Source organism: Mus caroli, unplaced genomic scaffold (assembly GCF_978045245.1).
Source record: "Mus caroli unplaced genomic scaffold, Mus_caroli_1 scaffold_4, whole genome shotgun sequence".
In the NCBI taxonomy this organism is placed as follows: domain Eukaryota; kingdom Metazoa; phylum Chordata; class Mammalia; order Rodentia; family Muridae; genus Mus; species Mus caroli.
In genome coordinates this window covers 38,201,257-38,218,104 of record NW_028227259.1, presented here as the reverse complement: position 1 = coordinate 38,218,104, position 16,848 = coordinate 38,201,257, and the positions used below count along the sequence as shown (strand labels likewise).

At 54.0% G+C, this 16,848-nt stretch overlaps 1 protein-coding gene across 5 annotated transcripts in view; it reads left to right on the top strand.

Moving 5' to 3' along the window:
- Sh3tc1 (SH3 domain and tetratricopeptide repeats 1) overlaps positions 1-13,772 on the top strand; it is a 44,480-nt gene extending 30,708 nt beyond the window's left edge. For all 5 annotated transcript variants that reach the window (XM_029477641.2, XM_029477645.2, XM_029477640.2 and 2 more), the window contains 8 exons: positions 231-272; positions 2,318-3,997; positions 7,392-7,572; positions 8,896-9,046; positions 10,188-10,310; positions 10,493-10,643; positions 11,040-11,236; positions 13,386-13,772. In XM_029477641.2, coding sequence (XP_029333501.1) covers positions 231-272; positions 2,318-3,997; positions 7,392-7,572; positions 8,896-9,046; positions 10,188-10,310; positions 10,493-10,643; positions 11,040-11,236; positions 13,386-13,643 — 2,783 coding nt within the window. In that variant the 3' untranslated portion in view covers positions 13,644-13,772. The remainder of the gene's footprint in view (positions 1-230; positions 273-2,317; positions 3,998-7,391; positions 7,573-8,895; positions 9,047-10,187; positions 10,311-10,492; positions 10,644-11,039; positions 11,237-13,385) is intronic.
- Positions 13,773-16,848: the final 3,076 nt, after the last annotated feature.

Genomic DNA, 16,848 nt, shown 5'->3' with positions numbered 1-16,848 from the left:
CTGTGAAGCTGACAATGATCACAGGCACCCCCAGTAGGCGTGGGGGCAGGGGAAGGGGCACCCGAGGTAGACACGTGCTCCCTCCTTGCCTGGAGACATCTGAGAACATGGGTTCTCTGGCCCTGATCACCATAGGTGCTAGTGACTACACAGCTTGCATTCACCTGGCCACACGAGGCAGAACACGGGGCACAGGTAGAGGAAGTGACTGTTGCCCTTTTCCCTTCTAGACTGGTTAGAAGAAGCTGAGGGTGAACAGCTGGAGCAACGAGGTAGGTGCTCCCCTGCCTGCGGGCTAAGGTCCTCTTCTTATGGCTGAGTCTTGAGGGTGAGCTCAGGTTTACCGGGTGTGAACACCAGACAGAGGCAGCAGCACTGAAGAGCAGGTTGCTGGCCATCAAACGCCACACCTCTGCAGGATGTTGGTGGATGTGGGATGGGTGGCCGGGAGCTCTTCTATTATAACTGCCGGAAGCTTTGGGAACCCAGACCTCTTCTTCAGCGGACCTCCCAAGAAGGCAGAGTCCCCTCCCCTGCTCCAGCCCACATTGCTGTGGGCTCCTTTTCAAGACAGATGTAACTACCCAGATTTCCCACAGTGGGCCTGACTATACTACTACAGGAATATAGTACACTACTACAGGAGTGTAGTACACTACGACAGGAGTGTAGCAGTTGTATTTAGGGATTGGAGAGAGCCCTTTTCCCTAACTTAGTCTAAGGGGTCCCTCCCTCTTGGGGTCCATTCCAGAATACCCGTACCATTGTCCTCTGCAGCTATCTCCTTCCCCAGAGGGTCTAAACAGGGGATCTAGAAATGTGAGCCCCTGAGGGGCCTGGGATAACCCCCAGGAATGTACCTATGTACGCTTAACTGGGATTCAAGGAAGAGGACCAGGAGGAGGCTGGCACTGCTGGGATGGGTCCCAGCCTCCTTCTCTGGGTGCAGCGAGCAGAGGCAGATGAGGATGGAATAGCTTTCTCCTGGGTGGCCCATCCTCTGCTCAGGTCCTGACAGAGGCCCCAGGGCTCCTCCATCTGTCCAGTCAGGAAGGCCCCTGTGTCTGGGGATTTCTAGACCAATCCAATAGGCTTTACAGACGAGGAAAGTCTGGCTGGCCTCAGCCATGCTATGTAGCAGGAGAATCTCAGACACTTGATTTTCCTTCTGCTTCCGAAGTGCTGAGACCAAAAGTGTGTGCTCCCACATCTGGCTCCAGATTGTCTGGAACATATATTTTTTAAAGATTTATTTTTTTTAGGTGTGTATTTGTCTGCCTGTGTGTATCTACATGACCTGTGTGCCCGCTGTCTATGGAGGCCTGAAAAGGGCATTGGATCCGCAGTGGGCAGGGAACCAGGCCTGTGTCCTCTGGAAGAGCTTATTTTAACGTTCACACTTGAGAGCAAAGCGGCTGTTTAATACCAGTGAAGGATTGACCCCAGAGCCTTTGTTCATTCATTTCCTTCCTAATAACTCCATGTTAGGCCTGTGTTGTCCCAGTAGGAAATAGGTGTGTGCTTACTCTGCCCTCATGGAGGACCATGGCTTTGGGTCTGCACCTGACTGAGGCCCACAAGCAGGCGGTGGTAGATTGTGCTCACTGGCCAATCAGTAAACTGTCCCTGGGATCATTCCCCAAGGAGACTGCTACCACTTTCCCATGAGATGGCTGAGGCCAATGACCACAACCTCCCTGCTGTCATTGTCCTTAGTTTTGTCTCTGTGTGTGCATGAATGTGTGTGTGTGTGTGTGTGTGTGTGTGTGTGTGTGTGCATGTGTGTGTGTTACTGAGTACTGAACCCAGGCCACGTGCATATTAGGTACCCTTTCTGTCGCTGAGCTATGCTCCCATATGGCCTCCATAGACACCGGCACACAGGTCCCGCAGATAGACATGATGCTTAACTTTGTCTGTTTTATGTGGCAGCCTTTGAGCCCATGCTGACTACTTGTACCAATTGGCTGTTGGTGATTTCCTGGCTCCTAGAGTCTGAGGGGCCTGCAGAGTCTCACACCTGTGGTTGGAATCTGACTGTGGGCCCGATGGTTAGGTGGCTTTCAGTTCTTTCTAAAGAGCAACTGTTTGCAAGCCACCCCTCTGCTCTAGCATTCAGGGTCTCTGGGCAGGAAGGTTGACAAGAGGAACCAGAACTCTCGTGTTCTGGAATCAGAAAGTGTCATCCAGAAAGTGGAGCAGCAGGGACATGCAGCTAGTGGAATAGTGGGTGGGGGACAGTGGTGGGGGATACCACCCAGATCAAGTTGGGACTCAGGGCCACAGCTGATCCAACCTGGCCTTCTGTGACTTCTAGAAATGTCTCTGCCTTACCTGAACCCAGAACCACATGAGACTCTGCAGATGGTAAAGAACATTTTAGAAAAGTGCAAGGCCTGCCCTGACCACCCTGAAGCCCCGGTGTCCTGGAGCCTTGGAGTGGTGTCCAGCAGAGCGAGTTCACCGGACCTTGAGGAGCCTCCCTTCTGCCTGGATCGTGAGGATGACTGGACAGACCCCGAGCCTCTGGACTCACTGCTGCAGGTCCTGAATGCCCCTGGTTATGGGGCCCACTTCCGGAGCCTGTACGATATCTCTCTTCCCTGGCTGAGCACCGCACTCTATGGCTTTGATGATGAAGAAGAGCTGGCCGAACGCTTGGCACAGGCCCGAGGAGTTGCCAAGAAAGTCGACTTGAGCATGGCCCTGGCGAGGCTCTGCCTCCTGCTGGGGCGGCTGTGTGCCCGAAAGCTCAAACTATCCCAAGCCCGGGTGTACTTTGAAGAGGCACTGGGGGCTCTGGAGGGGAGTTTTGGGGACCTCTCTCTGGTGGCAGCAGTGTATAGCAGCCTGACTACTGTGTACCTAAAGCAGAAGAACGCAGAGAAGTGTGTGCAGGTGGCACCCAAAGCAGCGGCACTGCTCCTGGGGACACCCGGCCACTCCTGCAACGCAGATGCGGAGCTGCTGAAGTATGCACTGCGCAGGGTCATCTGTGGCCTCAGCCCACAGGCCGAGGCCCGGGCCTGCTTCCTGCTGGCCAGGCACTACACCCACCTCAAACAGCCCGAGGAGGCCCTGCCATACCTGGAGAGACTGCTTCGCCTCAACAGGGATGCAGGGAGCCCACAGGCCTCATGGCCTGAAGACTGTTACCTGCTTCTGGCCGACATCTATGGCCGGAAATGCCTGCCCCACCTGGCGTTGAGCTGCCTCAGAGTGTCCTCACTGTGGACAAGGTGCTCTCTGCCTGGCTCCTTGAGGAGTGTGGACCTGGTACTCCAGAATGTTCCTGGGCCAAACAGCCAAAGGAGGGCAGGTCATAGCCTTCCCTCCCAGATTGCTTACTACCTCAGACAGGCATTGGCCTCTCTGGCTCCCGGCACAGGACAGGCACTGCGTGGGCCGCTCTATGCCAGCCTGGCTCAACTGTACAGTCACCACCAGCAGTACAGCCAGGCCATTGCCTTCATGTCTCAGGCTGCAGAAGCTGACACTGCAGCTGGGGTCCACCCTGTCGTGGACCGCTTGGTGGCCCTCGCCTGGTTGCACATGCTTTGTGGAAACAGCTTAGTAGCCATGGACATCCTGAAGTGCATCTCAGATGCAGCCGTGGCCAATAAGGACCAGGAGTGCGTTATGATGAACATGGTGGCCATGGCCCTGAAGAGGATGGGCAGGACCCGGCAGGCTGCCGAAGGCTACTTCCGAGCTCTGCACATGGCCTATGCACAGGGCCACCTGCAGAGCCAGGCAGTGGTCCTGGCTAACTTTGGGGCCCTGTGTCTGCAAGCTGGTGCACGCAGCTTGGCTCAGCACTACCTGCGCGAGGCTGTGGGGCTCTTCTCCCAGGTGCCCAGTGGCGTGTGTGGCCGGGACTTCACCCAGGTGCTCCTGTGGTTGGGCCAACTGTGCACACGCCGGGCCCTCCCGCAGCAGGCTAAGTGCTACTACGAGTGGGCCTTTCTGGTGGCTGTGGAGACAGACCATCTGGAGAGTAAGTATTGACTGACCTTGTTCCCCCTCCACACCTCCTCCTGGGGTCTGGGTGGGTCATGCCTGCTTCTGCGAAAGCATGCCATTCCCCCCTCAGAACACCCTGGGGTGGGAGGCAGGGGACAGAGACCTCCCACTGAGTCATGGAAACCTGGAGATGTTTGCCACCACCTTTGAGGCAAACTTCTTCCACCTCTTCCTGCTCTGGGCTAGATGTGAAGGATGTGCTGAGAGTAACACACTGTAGAACAGCGGTTCTCAACCTGTGGGTCGCGACCCCCTAGTAGGGTGGGGAGGCCAATTGACCATGGGGTTGCCTAAGACCATTGCAAAATAGATATTTACATTACAATTCACGACAGTAGCAAAATACAGCTAGGAAATAGCAACAAAAATAATTTTGTTGTTGGGGGGTCACCAAGACATGAGGAAGTGTATTAAAAGGTTGCAGCATTAGGAAGGTTGAGCATCACTGTTCTAAGGATGCCACAACCCCTTCCTACTGCCCCATCTTGAGGTGGAGGTCCTCCCAGACATAACATGGAGACTTGGGGCCCCACTGAGCTAACACAGCCTGGGGTTCTGTGAGCTGGACCTCTGGTTCTGTCTTCTGCAGCCCTGACCACCTCACATGGCCTCTTCATTAGAAGTCACCAGGCTTCAGAGCCGATCAGGTTTATCTACAAAGACCTTGTGCAGGTGTAATCCAGGCTCCACCCACAGGTGGAAGGGACCACGTTCTTGCTAGGGCCAGGAGCTGGACAGGAGACAGATGGTCATGGGCAGCTCTACTCCAGCCTGTGGCCTGGGGACACTTCTTTGACTAACGGTCTGAGGAAAGGTTAGCCGAGTAGGGAGTACTGGAGGAGCTGAGGGCGGGACTGCTGAATCCATGCACTTAGCAGTGTTGAATGGTAAGCCTCAGTTGGGGGAGGGGGCGGCTAAGCATCATCAGGAATGACTTGTCCTCTTTTCCAAGAGGACTGGAGAACCATCAAGTCCACAGGATGCTCGTTCACTGTGGCTGCGGAAATGGAGAGGAGGTGTGTCTAGTTAAAGTCTGTTAAAGTCTGGTTAAAGTCTGGTTAAAGTCTGTTAAAGTCTGGTTAAAGTCTGTTCTCTGGCAGAGAACCTGATATACACATGAGGTTTTAAGGACATGGTTTGTGTAGAGGGAGCCACAGAGGAAATCCCCCAGCAGGTAAGGACTTGGTAGGACAGACTAACATGAAAGGAACCCAGGAAGCCTCAGGATACATCCTGCCTCTGGAGGCCAGACATTCGAAGCCTCAGCAACCTGACCACATAGCCACCAGCCCATCCCTGCCAGGCGTCCCCAAATGCAAGGCTTGAGCTGAGGACCCAGCCTTATGTGTGTCTCCTCTGCTCGGGAGACTGAGGGAAGACCCCAGGGCCACAGGCCAGCTCACCATTGAGTCAGTGTTGGTGCAAAGTGTTTCTGGAAAGTGTCCTGGGGTGTTGACGGGCGGCTGTTCACGGTGATTACAGCATTCACGGTCACTTCCATGAGACTGACAGCAGCACACCCCCTTGTTTCTGGTTTTAGAGAATCATAGCCTCTTTTCCCTGGTCAGGCTGGTGGAAGGTTTATAATTCTGTCGGTCTTGTCAGAGCACCAGACTTGGGCTTTGTGGGTTTCCTCCGCTGTTATCTTACTGTCTCTATCACAGTTGATCCTTTGTAGTTCATTAAGACGGAGTTGAGGTTTGGGGTTTTTCTTCCCCCCTTCTCCTTCTCTCATCTCCTACCTGTCTCCCCCAACCCCTCCCTCCCATTCCCCTTCTTCTGCCTCACCTTCTCTTTTCCATCTCTTCTCTCCCTCCCCACCTCCCATGTCCATCAAAAGCACTCAAAGCTATCAGTTTCCCACTCACCACTGCTTTCAACACCCCTTAAGTTTCTATCTTCTTCTTCTTCTTCTTCTTCTTCTTCTTCTTCTTCTTCTTCTTCTTCTTCTTCTTCTTCTTCTTCTTCTTCTCCTTCTCCTTCTCCTTCTCCTTCTCCTTCTCCTTCTCCTTCTCCTTCTCCTTCTCCTTCTCCTTCTCCTTCTCCTTCTCCTTCTCCTTCTCCTTCTCCTTCTCCTTCTCCTTCTCCTTCTCCTTCTCCTTCTCCTTCTTCTTCTTCTTCTTCTTCTTCTTCTTCTTCTTCTTCATCATCATCATCTTATGTGCACAAATATTTTGTCTTCATGTATACCTGTGTACCATATGTGTGCCTGGTGCCACCAGAGGTGTCAGATCCCCACTTCAGATGCCCTGGGCCTGGAGTTGCAAAGGGTTGTGAGGTGCCATGTAGGTGCTAAGAATCAAACCCAGGTCTTCTGCAAGAGAAGCTACTGCTCTTGACTTTGGAGCCATGTCTCCAACCCTTAATTTCCAATCCCTTAAACTTCTATGCTTCTGTTTCCTTTGTGTCTCTTCCTTTAACCTCTGGCTATTTGGAAATGGGCAGCTGAACTTTCTACCGTTACTGTTGTCTGTCTGTCCCTCCGTTTGGTTAGCAGAACTAAACCAACCATCCCAGGGTTTCACATGTGCTAGACGAACGCTCTGGAACCGTTCTGTATTCCCAGTCTTCTTTGAGAGAAGTCGTCACTAGTTGCACTACCTGGCCCTGAACACATTCTGTAGTTCTATTTTGCTGCCCTGTAGCCAAAGAACACATTCCCAATGACGTCAGTCTTTTTGCATTTCCTGAGACTTGGTCAGTGCCTGGAGTGTGTCTTTAGAGACTGCCCTATGAGCCCTTGAGCAGACCTGAACCCTCAAGATCTGGTTTGCTTATGGCATGGCTAAGCCTTCTGCCTTTGTGTTGATTTCCAAGTTGTCTTGACAGTTGGGGATGCCTCATGGCTCCCAGCCCCCGGCTTTGGGATAGTCCAGTGAGCCATGGTTTGGAGCTTTGCCTCTTGGGTGGAGCCTGGGCTTATGGGTAGAGCACAGCCTGATGTAGACTGAATTTGTTGTCCTACGTGGCAGGCGCCAGGAAAGATGCTGGCTACGGATTGTCTGTGTGTCCGACTATATTGAGCTGCCATTTCCCTGGCCTGATGGCCAGGGTGGAGATAGGGAAGGTGTGGTAAGACAGAAACAAAAGGTGTGGACAGGGCAAACGGCTGGTTAGGATCCTCCCCTCAGCATTACAACCTTCCCTGCTTCCAGCTGATGGAAAGCCCATGGTATGCTTCTCTACAGCCCTGCCGCTCTATAGCCTGGCTCTGGGCTTGAGATCTCTGATTTTTGAGGACCCAGCTCAGAAGTGAGGAAGAGAGAGTCATAGAATGGGGCCTTCAGCCCTTCCACACACAGGCACTGGGGTGCTTCAAAGGCGATTGCATCAGAAGAGTAACACCTCCTCCCGCTGTCCCCACCCAGGTCAGTTACAGGCTGTGCAAAAGCTGTGCCTCTTCTACAGCAAGGTGATGCCCAATGAGGTGCGATGTGTCATCTACCACGAGTTCCAACTGGCACTGGCACGCAAGACCGCCAACAAGGTGCTGGAGGGGCAGCTGTTGGAGGCCATCAGCCAGCTCTACCTGTCGCTGGGCACTGAGCGGTAAGGGGGGGTGGCACAGAAACCCCGGAGAGCCCTTCCCCTCAGGAACCAGCCAAACCTCAATGTTCCAGGGCTGGGGAACATGATATTCATTGTTCATGACATAGGAGTTCCAGCATGGTCCCTGCTCTGATGTGGGACCAGCCCTCCTACCCTTGTTCTCTTGGTTAAACAAGGGTCACCACTACAGTCATTTCAACCTCCCGTGCCATAGTTGCTGCTGTAATCTGACCCCTACCTGCCTCTAGTCTTTAGTTGTCAGCCTGGGGCCAGGTGGGTGTCCTTCACCTGCCAGATGTCCGATGGTGGCCATGTGTTCTCCAGGCTTCTCACCACAGAGGGCAGAGCCAACTAGATACCCTGTAGCCAAGGCTCAGGGTCATGCTGGAGGTGTAACCTACTGAAGTTCTGGCTAGCCTGCCAGTTGGGAAACTCCTCAGTGTGACACCTCTCCTAAGGCAGGGGGCACCAGAGCAGGGAAGACCCTGTGAGGAAACAGGAGAGACGCCTGTCCTAGCACAGACTCACAGCAGGAATGGTGGCCTGGATCCAGACTTCTTGGATACCTCCCTGGGCTGCTGTCCATCTCAGCTCCACCCAGGTCTCAGGACCAGCCGCTGCTGAGAACAGTCCTCTGTAACACTGCGGTATATACAAGTTTAAGAAGCCCTGGTGAATGATCTGAATTCTGCCATATGCCAATATCTCTCAGAGAATACAGACTGTGTGTTAGGGTTTCTATACCATGACCACAAATAACTTGAGGGAAGAAAGTGTTTATTTTCATTTTCATTTCTATATCATAGCCCATCATTGAGGAAAGAAAGGGCAGGAACTCAAAACACAGCAGGAAGCTGGAAGCAGGGGCTGATGCAGAGGCCATGGAGGAGTGCTGCTTACTGGCTTGCTCAGCCTGCTTTTTTAAAATGCCCAGGACCACTAGCCTGGAAGTAGCTCTGCTTACAGTAAGCTGGCCCTCACACATCAATCAAGAAAACATACCATAGGCTTACCCACAGGCCAGCCTGGTGGGGACATTTTCTCAAATGAGACCCCCTTTTCCCAAATGACTCTAGCTTATGTCAAGTTGACATACAGCTAGCCATTACTGGCTGGATTCAGCATGCTGGGGTTGATGGCACATAGAGGCCTCCTTACACATAGCTGCCTGTCTTCCCTCGAAAGAACTGCCTTTGTCTTTCAATGCTGTGAGGGGGTGCTTGGGGCAGGACACAATGCTGCCCACGGAGGATTCCTTCAGGTCCTGACCTTCCAGGCCGTTCTGTAGGCAGATCCTGTTCTGATGCCTGTGTCTGACCCCAGGGCCTACAAGTCGGCTCTGGATTACACTAAACGGAGCCTGGGGATTTTCATCGACCTGCAGCAGAAGGAGAAGGAGGCACGCGCCTGGTTGCAGGCAGGGAAGATCTACTATATCCTGCGTCAGAATGAGCTGGTGGACTTATACATCCAGGTGCGCTCAGTGCTGGCAGGGTGCACTGGCTCCCTCCCTCACCACCCAACCCACCTATCTACCCACCCACTGCCCTGCGCCCACCTGCTTATTGACCTGTCTACTCAGCCATTTATTCTGCCCTCTTACCTATCCACCCATCTACTCACTCACCCATTGACCCACCAGCCATCTATCCACCCATCCATCCTTTCATCCACCTACCCACTCATCCATTCATCACATCTCCCTCTTCACTACACATTCATTTGTTCACCCACCCACCTGTGCATCCCCTCATCCACCCATATGCCCATCCACGTGTTCTTTTCACCTGCCCATCACAGTTGTGTACCTTCCCACTCTGGCTTCCTCAATTTCCCTCCATGCTCAGCCTCTCTGATAACCAACTGAGCTCCCCGGGCAGAAGGTAGGCGCCCGCATAGTACCCACCCTTGTCAGTACATAGCAAGTGCTTAGTGTACGTAGGAATGATGTGTCCTCTCAGTTTGCACACAGAAGAGCTTGCTTCGGCAATCTGGACAGATGAGGAGCATGGGAGTGGCATGGTGAACTGAGGATCTAGAATCCAGGAGCCCAGGGAAGGGCCATCTGAACTGGAGATCAAGCCGCTTTGAGCCAGGGTGGGGAGCTAGCGCCACCTGCTGGGAGAGAATATCAAGGTCCAGCCTAGAAGCTGGAGCGAGGGTGTATTTATTATCTCATCACTGAGCAGATGTTTTTTGGGCACCTACTCTGTACCAGGCATTGCAGGCATCCCTGAACACAGCAGAGAAGCCCCAGCCTCAGGCTCTGTCTTGTAGCACTGATGGGAGAGAAGTGGGTATGGATGGGTCAGGAATGAATAGGATAGGGTGGGAAACCTCAGGAGGGGCAGCCAGCTGTGATTCGAACATAGTGGGCAGGTCAGAAGCCAGGCCCGAGTGCTTCCCTGCTCACCCAGGCAGCTCACACCTGCTAGGCTCTGGGGATGCAGCTGAACTGACACTTCCTAGCTCTCTGGTCCTGAAAGCTCCTCTCTTCAGAGCCACAAACCCACAGGGACAGAGGGAGGTTGGTGTCTCCAAGTGTGAGACCCACGTCTCAAGAGACACGGCCTTTCCAGAAGGTACAGTCTCTAGAGAACTTCTGGTTCTTACAGGTGGCACAGAATGCAGCCCTGTATACTGGGGACCCCAAGCTGGGCCTGGAACTATTTGAGGCAGCTGGGGACATTTTCTTCAATGGGACCTGGGAGCGGGAGAAAGCTGTGTCCTTCTACCGGGTGAGTGGCCACTCTATGTGGGGGTAATCCCAGCTCCCAGCCTGGGATGTCAGAACAGAACCAACCTCTGTCCCATGGAAAGACCAAAGGGAGGTGACAGTTCCTCACACACATGTGGGCTTAGGAGGAAATTTGCTTGGCAAAATGGGTACTGCAGATTCCTAACCTCAGTATATGAACAGGACCGGGCACTGCCCCTGGCTGTGACTGTAGGGGACCAGGAAGTGGAACTGCGCCTGTGCAACAAGCTGGTGGCCCTTCTGTCCGCGCTGGAGGCACCCCAGGAGGGCCTGGAGTTTGCCCATGAGGCCTTGGCACTCAGCATCACCTTAGGTGAGTCCTCAGCCCTCAGCTCTGCTTGGCCTCCAGTCCCAGGTGTGGAGGCTTGGCTTCTCCCATCTCCTGCGGGAGCAGCTCTGCTGAGCCTGCAGTGCCTAGCCCACGACTGAGCACGGAGCGGGCAGGGACTTAGGAGAGAGCAAAGCTCGGGGGCTTTCTCTGCTTCTTTCTCTTGCTGGGACCACATGCCGGCCTGCTTGCCCTGCTTTCCACACGGAGGGGCGGGCGGTGGGGGTAGGGGGGACTTGTGTAGGCTGTCCTCTTCCACCTCCCTTTCCTGCCTCTTCTGTTCTCACCCACTGTCTGAAGCCTGATTGGCTCATGGCCTGCCTGCCCTACCGGGTAGTGTCCTCACACCTGCCCCTCCACCTGCACACCCCCCTCCCCCAGGTGACCGCCTGAATGAGCGAGTGGCCTACCACAGGCTAGCCACCCTGCACCACCGGCTGGGCCACGGGGAACTGGCTGAGCACTTCTTCCTCAAGGCCCTGTCACTCTGCAGCTCGCCCCTGGAATTCGATGAGGAGACCCTGTACTATGTGAAGGTCTACCTGGTGCTGGGTGACATCATCTTCTATGACCTGAAGGTGGGCAAAAAGGGTGGGTGCTCAGCCTAGGGTACATTCATTGCTCTGCCTGAGTGTGGGGAAGGGTGGGGGCTCAGCCTGGGGTAGAGTCATTGCTTCACCTGAGTGTGGGGTCTACACTGTAGTCACTGTCTCCCAACAATGGCCTCACGGTCTCTTGGAGCCAGACCTGACTGTGAAAAGCCAGCGAGGTCGGCAGACAGGGCTACCCTCTTGTGCTGGTCAGACTTGGCCCTCTCATGTAACAAACAGAAGGCAGAGGGCACCATATTTTCCCAGCAGTGGGAAAAGCGCTAGGAAGCTTCCTGAATGCGGTGATTTCTCCCAAAAGAACAGAAAGAGACAAGGACATGTATGAACATTGACCACTCACATCGCAGAATCCAGCCCATACCATGGTGCCTCTTCCAGGAAGCCCACCCAGGATGTCAGCCTTTCTCCACAATTCCTTACTGGAATTCCATGGCATTACCTTTCCTGGTCACCTAGGAGGGATGGGTGGAGATAATAGCACCCTGCCTCATAGTGAAGGAAACTAAGGTTCAGGAAGGGGTACACTGGTCCCAGCCTGCCTCTCTGAATCCTTGCTGGTCACAGCTCAGGCACAGGTGTGAATCCAAGCTATCACACAGGTGCATGCACACACACTTTGGCTTCCCACATAGCTGAGAACCCTCTCCTCCAGACCTTCTACCTGCTGAGGTGCTGGGTACCTCTCATGCTTCCTCATGTCACAGAGTTAGCCAGGGAAGGATGGCCTTAGGCCCAGGGGGAAGAGTACCTACCATCTGCTGTATGTGGTCCACTCTGTTCTTGGGTCCTGGCTCTGTGGGGTTGGTACAAAGAAGACATTGTTAGATCTTGGACTTTGTTGCCAGCTGAGGAAGATGGCCCAGATGTGGAAGGGGGAAGGCAGGCTGGGTGGGGCCTCAGGAGATTGCTGTGAGGTGTGTCTAGAGGCAGTTTGCATCCTACTAGAATGCTGAGTTTGAGGCAAAGATGCCCTTGACCTGGGAGTGGCTGGGGGTGGGGGTGTCACACCTCACCTTAGGTCCCAGTGATGTGGGCCACATGTACACACTCAACAACAGGGGCCCAGGAATTCCCCAGAGATAGTGAGGCCCGGCCGTCCCAGGAGACCCACCTCCTCCTGGGAATGCATTGTACACTCCCGGAGTGACTAGAAGTAAGGCAAGGTCAGATACAGACAGCAGAGAGGCTCAGGAGAGAAGCAGAGGCCATGGCAGGTCAAGACCTTAGGCTCTGGGATCTGGGAGGATGAAGAGAGCTTCAGGAAAGGGATGTGAATGTGTGCACAGGAAGGAACCGAGGGGTGACCATAATGCTGATCCAGGTCATCTGGGTCTCTGGATCACACTTGGGTGGGACTTGGAGCTGCTCTGAGCCAGCACCCAAGCTGGTGTACCCTTAGTGGCAACAGATTTAAAAAGCAATGTTCAGCTGGGCGGCGGCGGTGCACACCTTTAATCCTAGCGCTCAGGAGACAGAAGCAGGCAGATTTCTGAGTTCAAGGCTATCCTGATCTACAAAGCAAGTTCTAGGACAGCCAGGGCTGCACAGAGAAACCCTGTCTCCAAGCCCCCCCCCCCAAAAAAAAGAACAAAAACCTGGGGCTCAGTGGTTAAGAGCACTGACTGCTCTTCTGGAGGTCCTGAGTTCAATTCCGAGCAACCACTCGGTGGCTCACAGCCATCTGTAATGGGATCCAATGCCCTCTTCTGGTGTGTCTGAAGACAGGGACAGTATACTCACATAAAATAAATACTTTAAAAAAAAAACAACAAAAACAACAAAAGATGTCCAAACACAAAGACCAGAAATCTCCAGCCATTTTGGGGGAAAAGGCTAAGTTTTGGCTGTGACGCAGTAAGATGGGATGTCCCCATAGTATCCTGATGTGGCTCTGTTGGTCCACCATCATGGTGGGTTGTGTATGAGAGGGATACTGGGACCATGTAGTCCTTGGAGGTCACTCAAGGTATTTCCATGCCCACTGCTGCTGGTTATGAGTAGATATACCAGAGTGACCCTGAGATCGTGTCATCCGTGGGGGGGGGGGGATGCTCCAGGCACCCCACCCCCCACTCCGGTGAGTTGGCTTAGCACAGTCTGACATATCTGCCCACAGGACCCCTTTGATGCAGCTGGGTATTACCAGCTGGCACTGGCAGCAGCCGTGGACCTGGGCCACAAGAAAGCCCAGCTGAAGATCTATACCCGCCTGGCCACCATTTACCACCACTTCCTCATGGACCGCGAGATGTCCCTCTTCTTCTACCAGAAAGCAAGGACCTTTGCCTCAGAACTGAACCTCCGCAGGACCAACCTGGTGCCCCAGCGCTTCTGTGGCCGGGCACCCTGGCTGGCCCCTGGCCATCCATCCTGACAACCTGAGAAGGCGCATATACAAAAGGGGACTCTTCCTCTTCTTGGGGTGTGGGCAACTTATTATTATTATTTTGCTGAGGGTTGGGGGGAACTGAAGGACCAAACAGTAGTAAATATTTTTCAGCAACTCTGGTATCTTCTAGGTGTGTGATATGCCTCCCCAGGAGCCCAGGCTGTGCCCCATTCCCAGCCCCCTGACCCATCCTTGTCTGGACCCACACTGCAGCCTAGCCCCACCTTGTTTGCAGTAAGGACTGAATCCAGCAGCAAAGCTTCCTGCTGGCTCTCATGGTGTGGCCTTGGCAAATCAGTTACCTCAGTCCTCTATTCCATTGTCTATGAAAAGGGAAGGTGTTGGGAGCCCCCTCAGCTGGACCTAAGGTGACCTCTCCTCTGCTCTCTTGTGTATATGACACAAGCCTGCATCGTTTATCCTCCCAGTACCTGCCTGAGAGAAGTTCGGGACATGATGGCCTCCATTGGCAGTGGGAGATGTGGGGACCCAGATTATCCATTACCACACAGCAGGGAGGAACTGAGCCCCAGAGTCAACCAAATACAGTGACCTCCCTGCCAGCCTGCCCGGAAGGACATGGCACCTTACACCTTGAGAGCAGCTTGAGAATCTCTTCATCCCTGATGATGTCAGGAGAGCCACAGGCCTGGTCCATGTGGTGGCCTCATGGCCACCCTCCCCAGCCCTGCGATTGCCTGCTCTCCTCTGGCCTCCGCTGTCACCTAGTCCCCAAGACCTCTGGAGTCTCCAGCCCAGGAAATGTGATTCAGGTCATTCCTTTGTTAAGCAGGGATGCCATGGCACGGGGAGGGGGGGCTGTAAGTGGCCTGTAAGTGCTCCAAGCCCCTCCTTCAGTCATGTTTAAATAAGTGAAATTTCTTACTTTAATGGCTTCTGATGGCACTGAATATCACAGTGTCCCAAGGCTCCCATAACCTTTCAAAGCCCTCCTGAAGCAGATGCTTCTACCAGTCTCCCCACCAGGGATGGGCAGAGAACTTTCCAGAACCAGTTCCTCCCTGACCCAAGCCCTTTGCCAGCTGCTGACTGTCCCATTCTTGGGAGGGTTGGGCCACAGGGGGAGGGGTGCTGAAGATAAAAGGTAGTGATGACCTACTCTGGGTTCAGCCAGAGTTGTCATGGTTACTAAGGACCTGTCTGCCAGTCCGCAAGTTGCAAGTTGTCAGCCACTAGGTGTCCTCAGCTGCCAGCTACCTCAGGTTGTGGGGCCTTTGGGAGATAAATCTCTCTGAGCCCGGGTAGGTCAGCACAGAAACAAAGTGGCTGTCTTAGGGCAGAGGTGAGACTTGTTCGAGGTGAGGGTGCTCCCTGGGCTGGCCCTGCCACAATGCTGTTTCCTATTAGGATGCTCGTGAGCCCAGGGCGTCCCAACAGCCTTACCATGCTGTACCTAGGTTAAGTACAAAAGACACTGTCTTAACCTCTCAGACCCTCTGTGTCATTGTCTGTAACCGAAGTAACCCAACCTTGAGTTTTTGCAAATGGCAGGCTGAAGACAACGTGGGGACAGAGTCGCCAGCAGAATCTCTGCCTAGGCAGAAGGGGGTGGTAGAGACTGGGGCCTGGTGCACTTCTTACTGCTCTCCCATTAGCATGGGTCCAGGATATCCTGTGGCTTGCCGAAGGCTGCAGCAGCCTGCAGACCCATTGCTCAGAAGCCAAGCTTTAGAAGGAGGTCCAGTGTCTCCCAAATCTATGCAACTCCCTTCCTTCACACATGGCCTGACTCTGAGGCCATGAGCCCCACCGCAGTAGGGCTGATTCACTCTCTTGGGAGCACAGTTACCTGCACCAGCTTGTCCCGGGACAGATACATGCAGGGGTCTAAGGAACTGAGTAGCTTGGGGGTCAGGATCACAGGGATCCTCTATGTGACCTGAGCCAGAGCTTCAGGTTGCTTTAGTGGGCAAACAGCATCCACTCGGCCCTTCCCTGCCCTCCGTGACACCTCTACAAAGCCAGTCCTTTTAGTCACACATGGGTTGACAGCCTGTGTCCTAGGGAGGCAGGAATCCTGGGCTTTTATCTCTAAAGACCTGAGGCAATAGTGTCTGGAGGTCAAGGATGCCTCTTTGACCCAGTCAGCAGGCTGAGAACATCTCTGTGGGGACCTAGCAGCCTGGCAGATGCAGTGGGTGGGTGGGGGGGGGACAGACTTCCTCTGTCTGAGGACAGAGACAGGCTCGCCCTAGGAGGAGGGTAGTGACTATTGACTCCTGGGCCGTGTTTCCCTGTTCCCAGAACTGCCATAGCTTCTCTCACTTTCCCATCATGCTCGTCTCAAGAGGCTGGAAAAGGATCATTGAGCAATGAAGTCACTCTAGATGACCACTTCTAGACCAGAGCCCAGCGTAAAGGCCTCAGCAAACAGTCATATTCAGAGATGACCATGGATACACCCATTCCAGGCACGGCCTGTGTTGGGCCAAGAGAAGCTAGTCTAGCCCTGACCTCAGCAGTTGAGGATTCCCCTCCCCCTCTAGGGGATAGGGATCAGGGACTCTAGGGGGACAGGTCAAGTAAGCACCAGAGAGGATTCAGGTCCATATTGGCTCTCAGCCATCAACAGCAATGCAGCCACCTGAGCTGAGAATCCTACTATTGCCGGCAGGGGCATCAGAAAAATCCACTTAGGTCAAATTGGGTGCAGTCACCCCATCTCCTGGCAGTGGCACCTTGGGAACCGTGGTATCAACCTGCAGGTCTTTGGGGATGCAGCAACATTCAATTCACACGGCTCTGAGCAAGTCAGCCTCCCCTGGGTCCTGGTCCATCTCTGGAACACTGAGGTCCCTCTCAGACATGATCATGGGAACCATAGGAGGGTGTGAACCCTTGATGACTGCTCCTGTCACTTGTATTTTACTGCAAAAAGCTTAACGGAGACGCCACCACACAGGGCCATGCTCACAGCAACCTGAGCAGCAGCACTTGTGAGGCCAGGGGCTGTGCGGTGCACACCAGCTCTCGAGAGGTCCAGCCACCTCATCCCAGTCACACCACGTTCAATGTGTGGAGTGGAGGGGTGTCTGCTGTTCCTCACTCCAACAAGGACACAGAAAGGCAGTTGGGGCCACTTGAATAACCCAGAGCATCACACACACACACACACACACACACACACACACACACACACACACACACACACACCGGAAGTCTGCCTTGC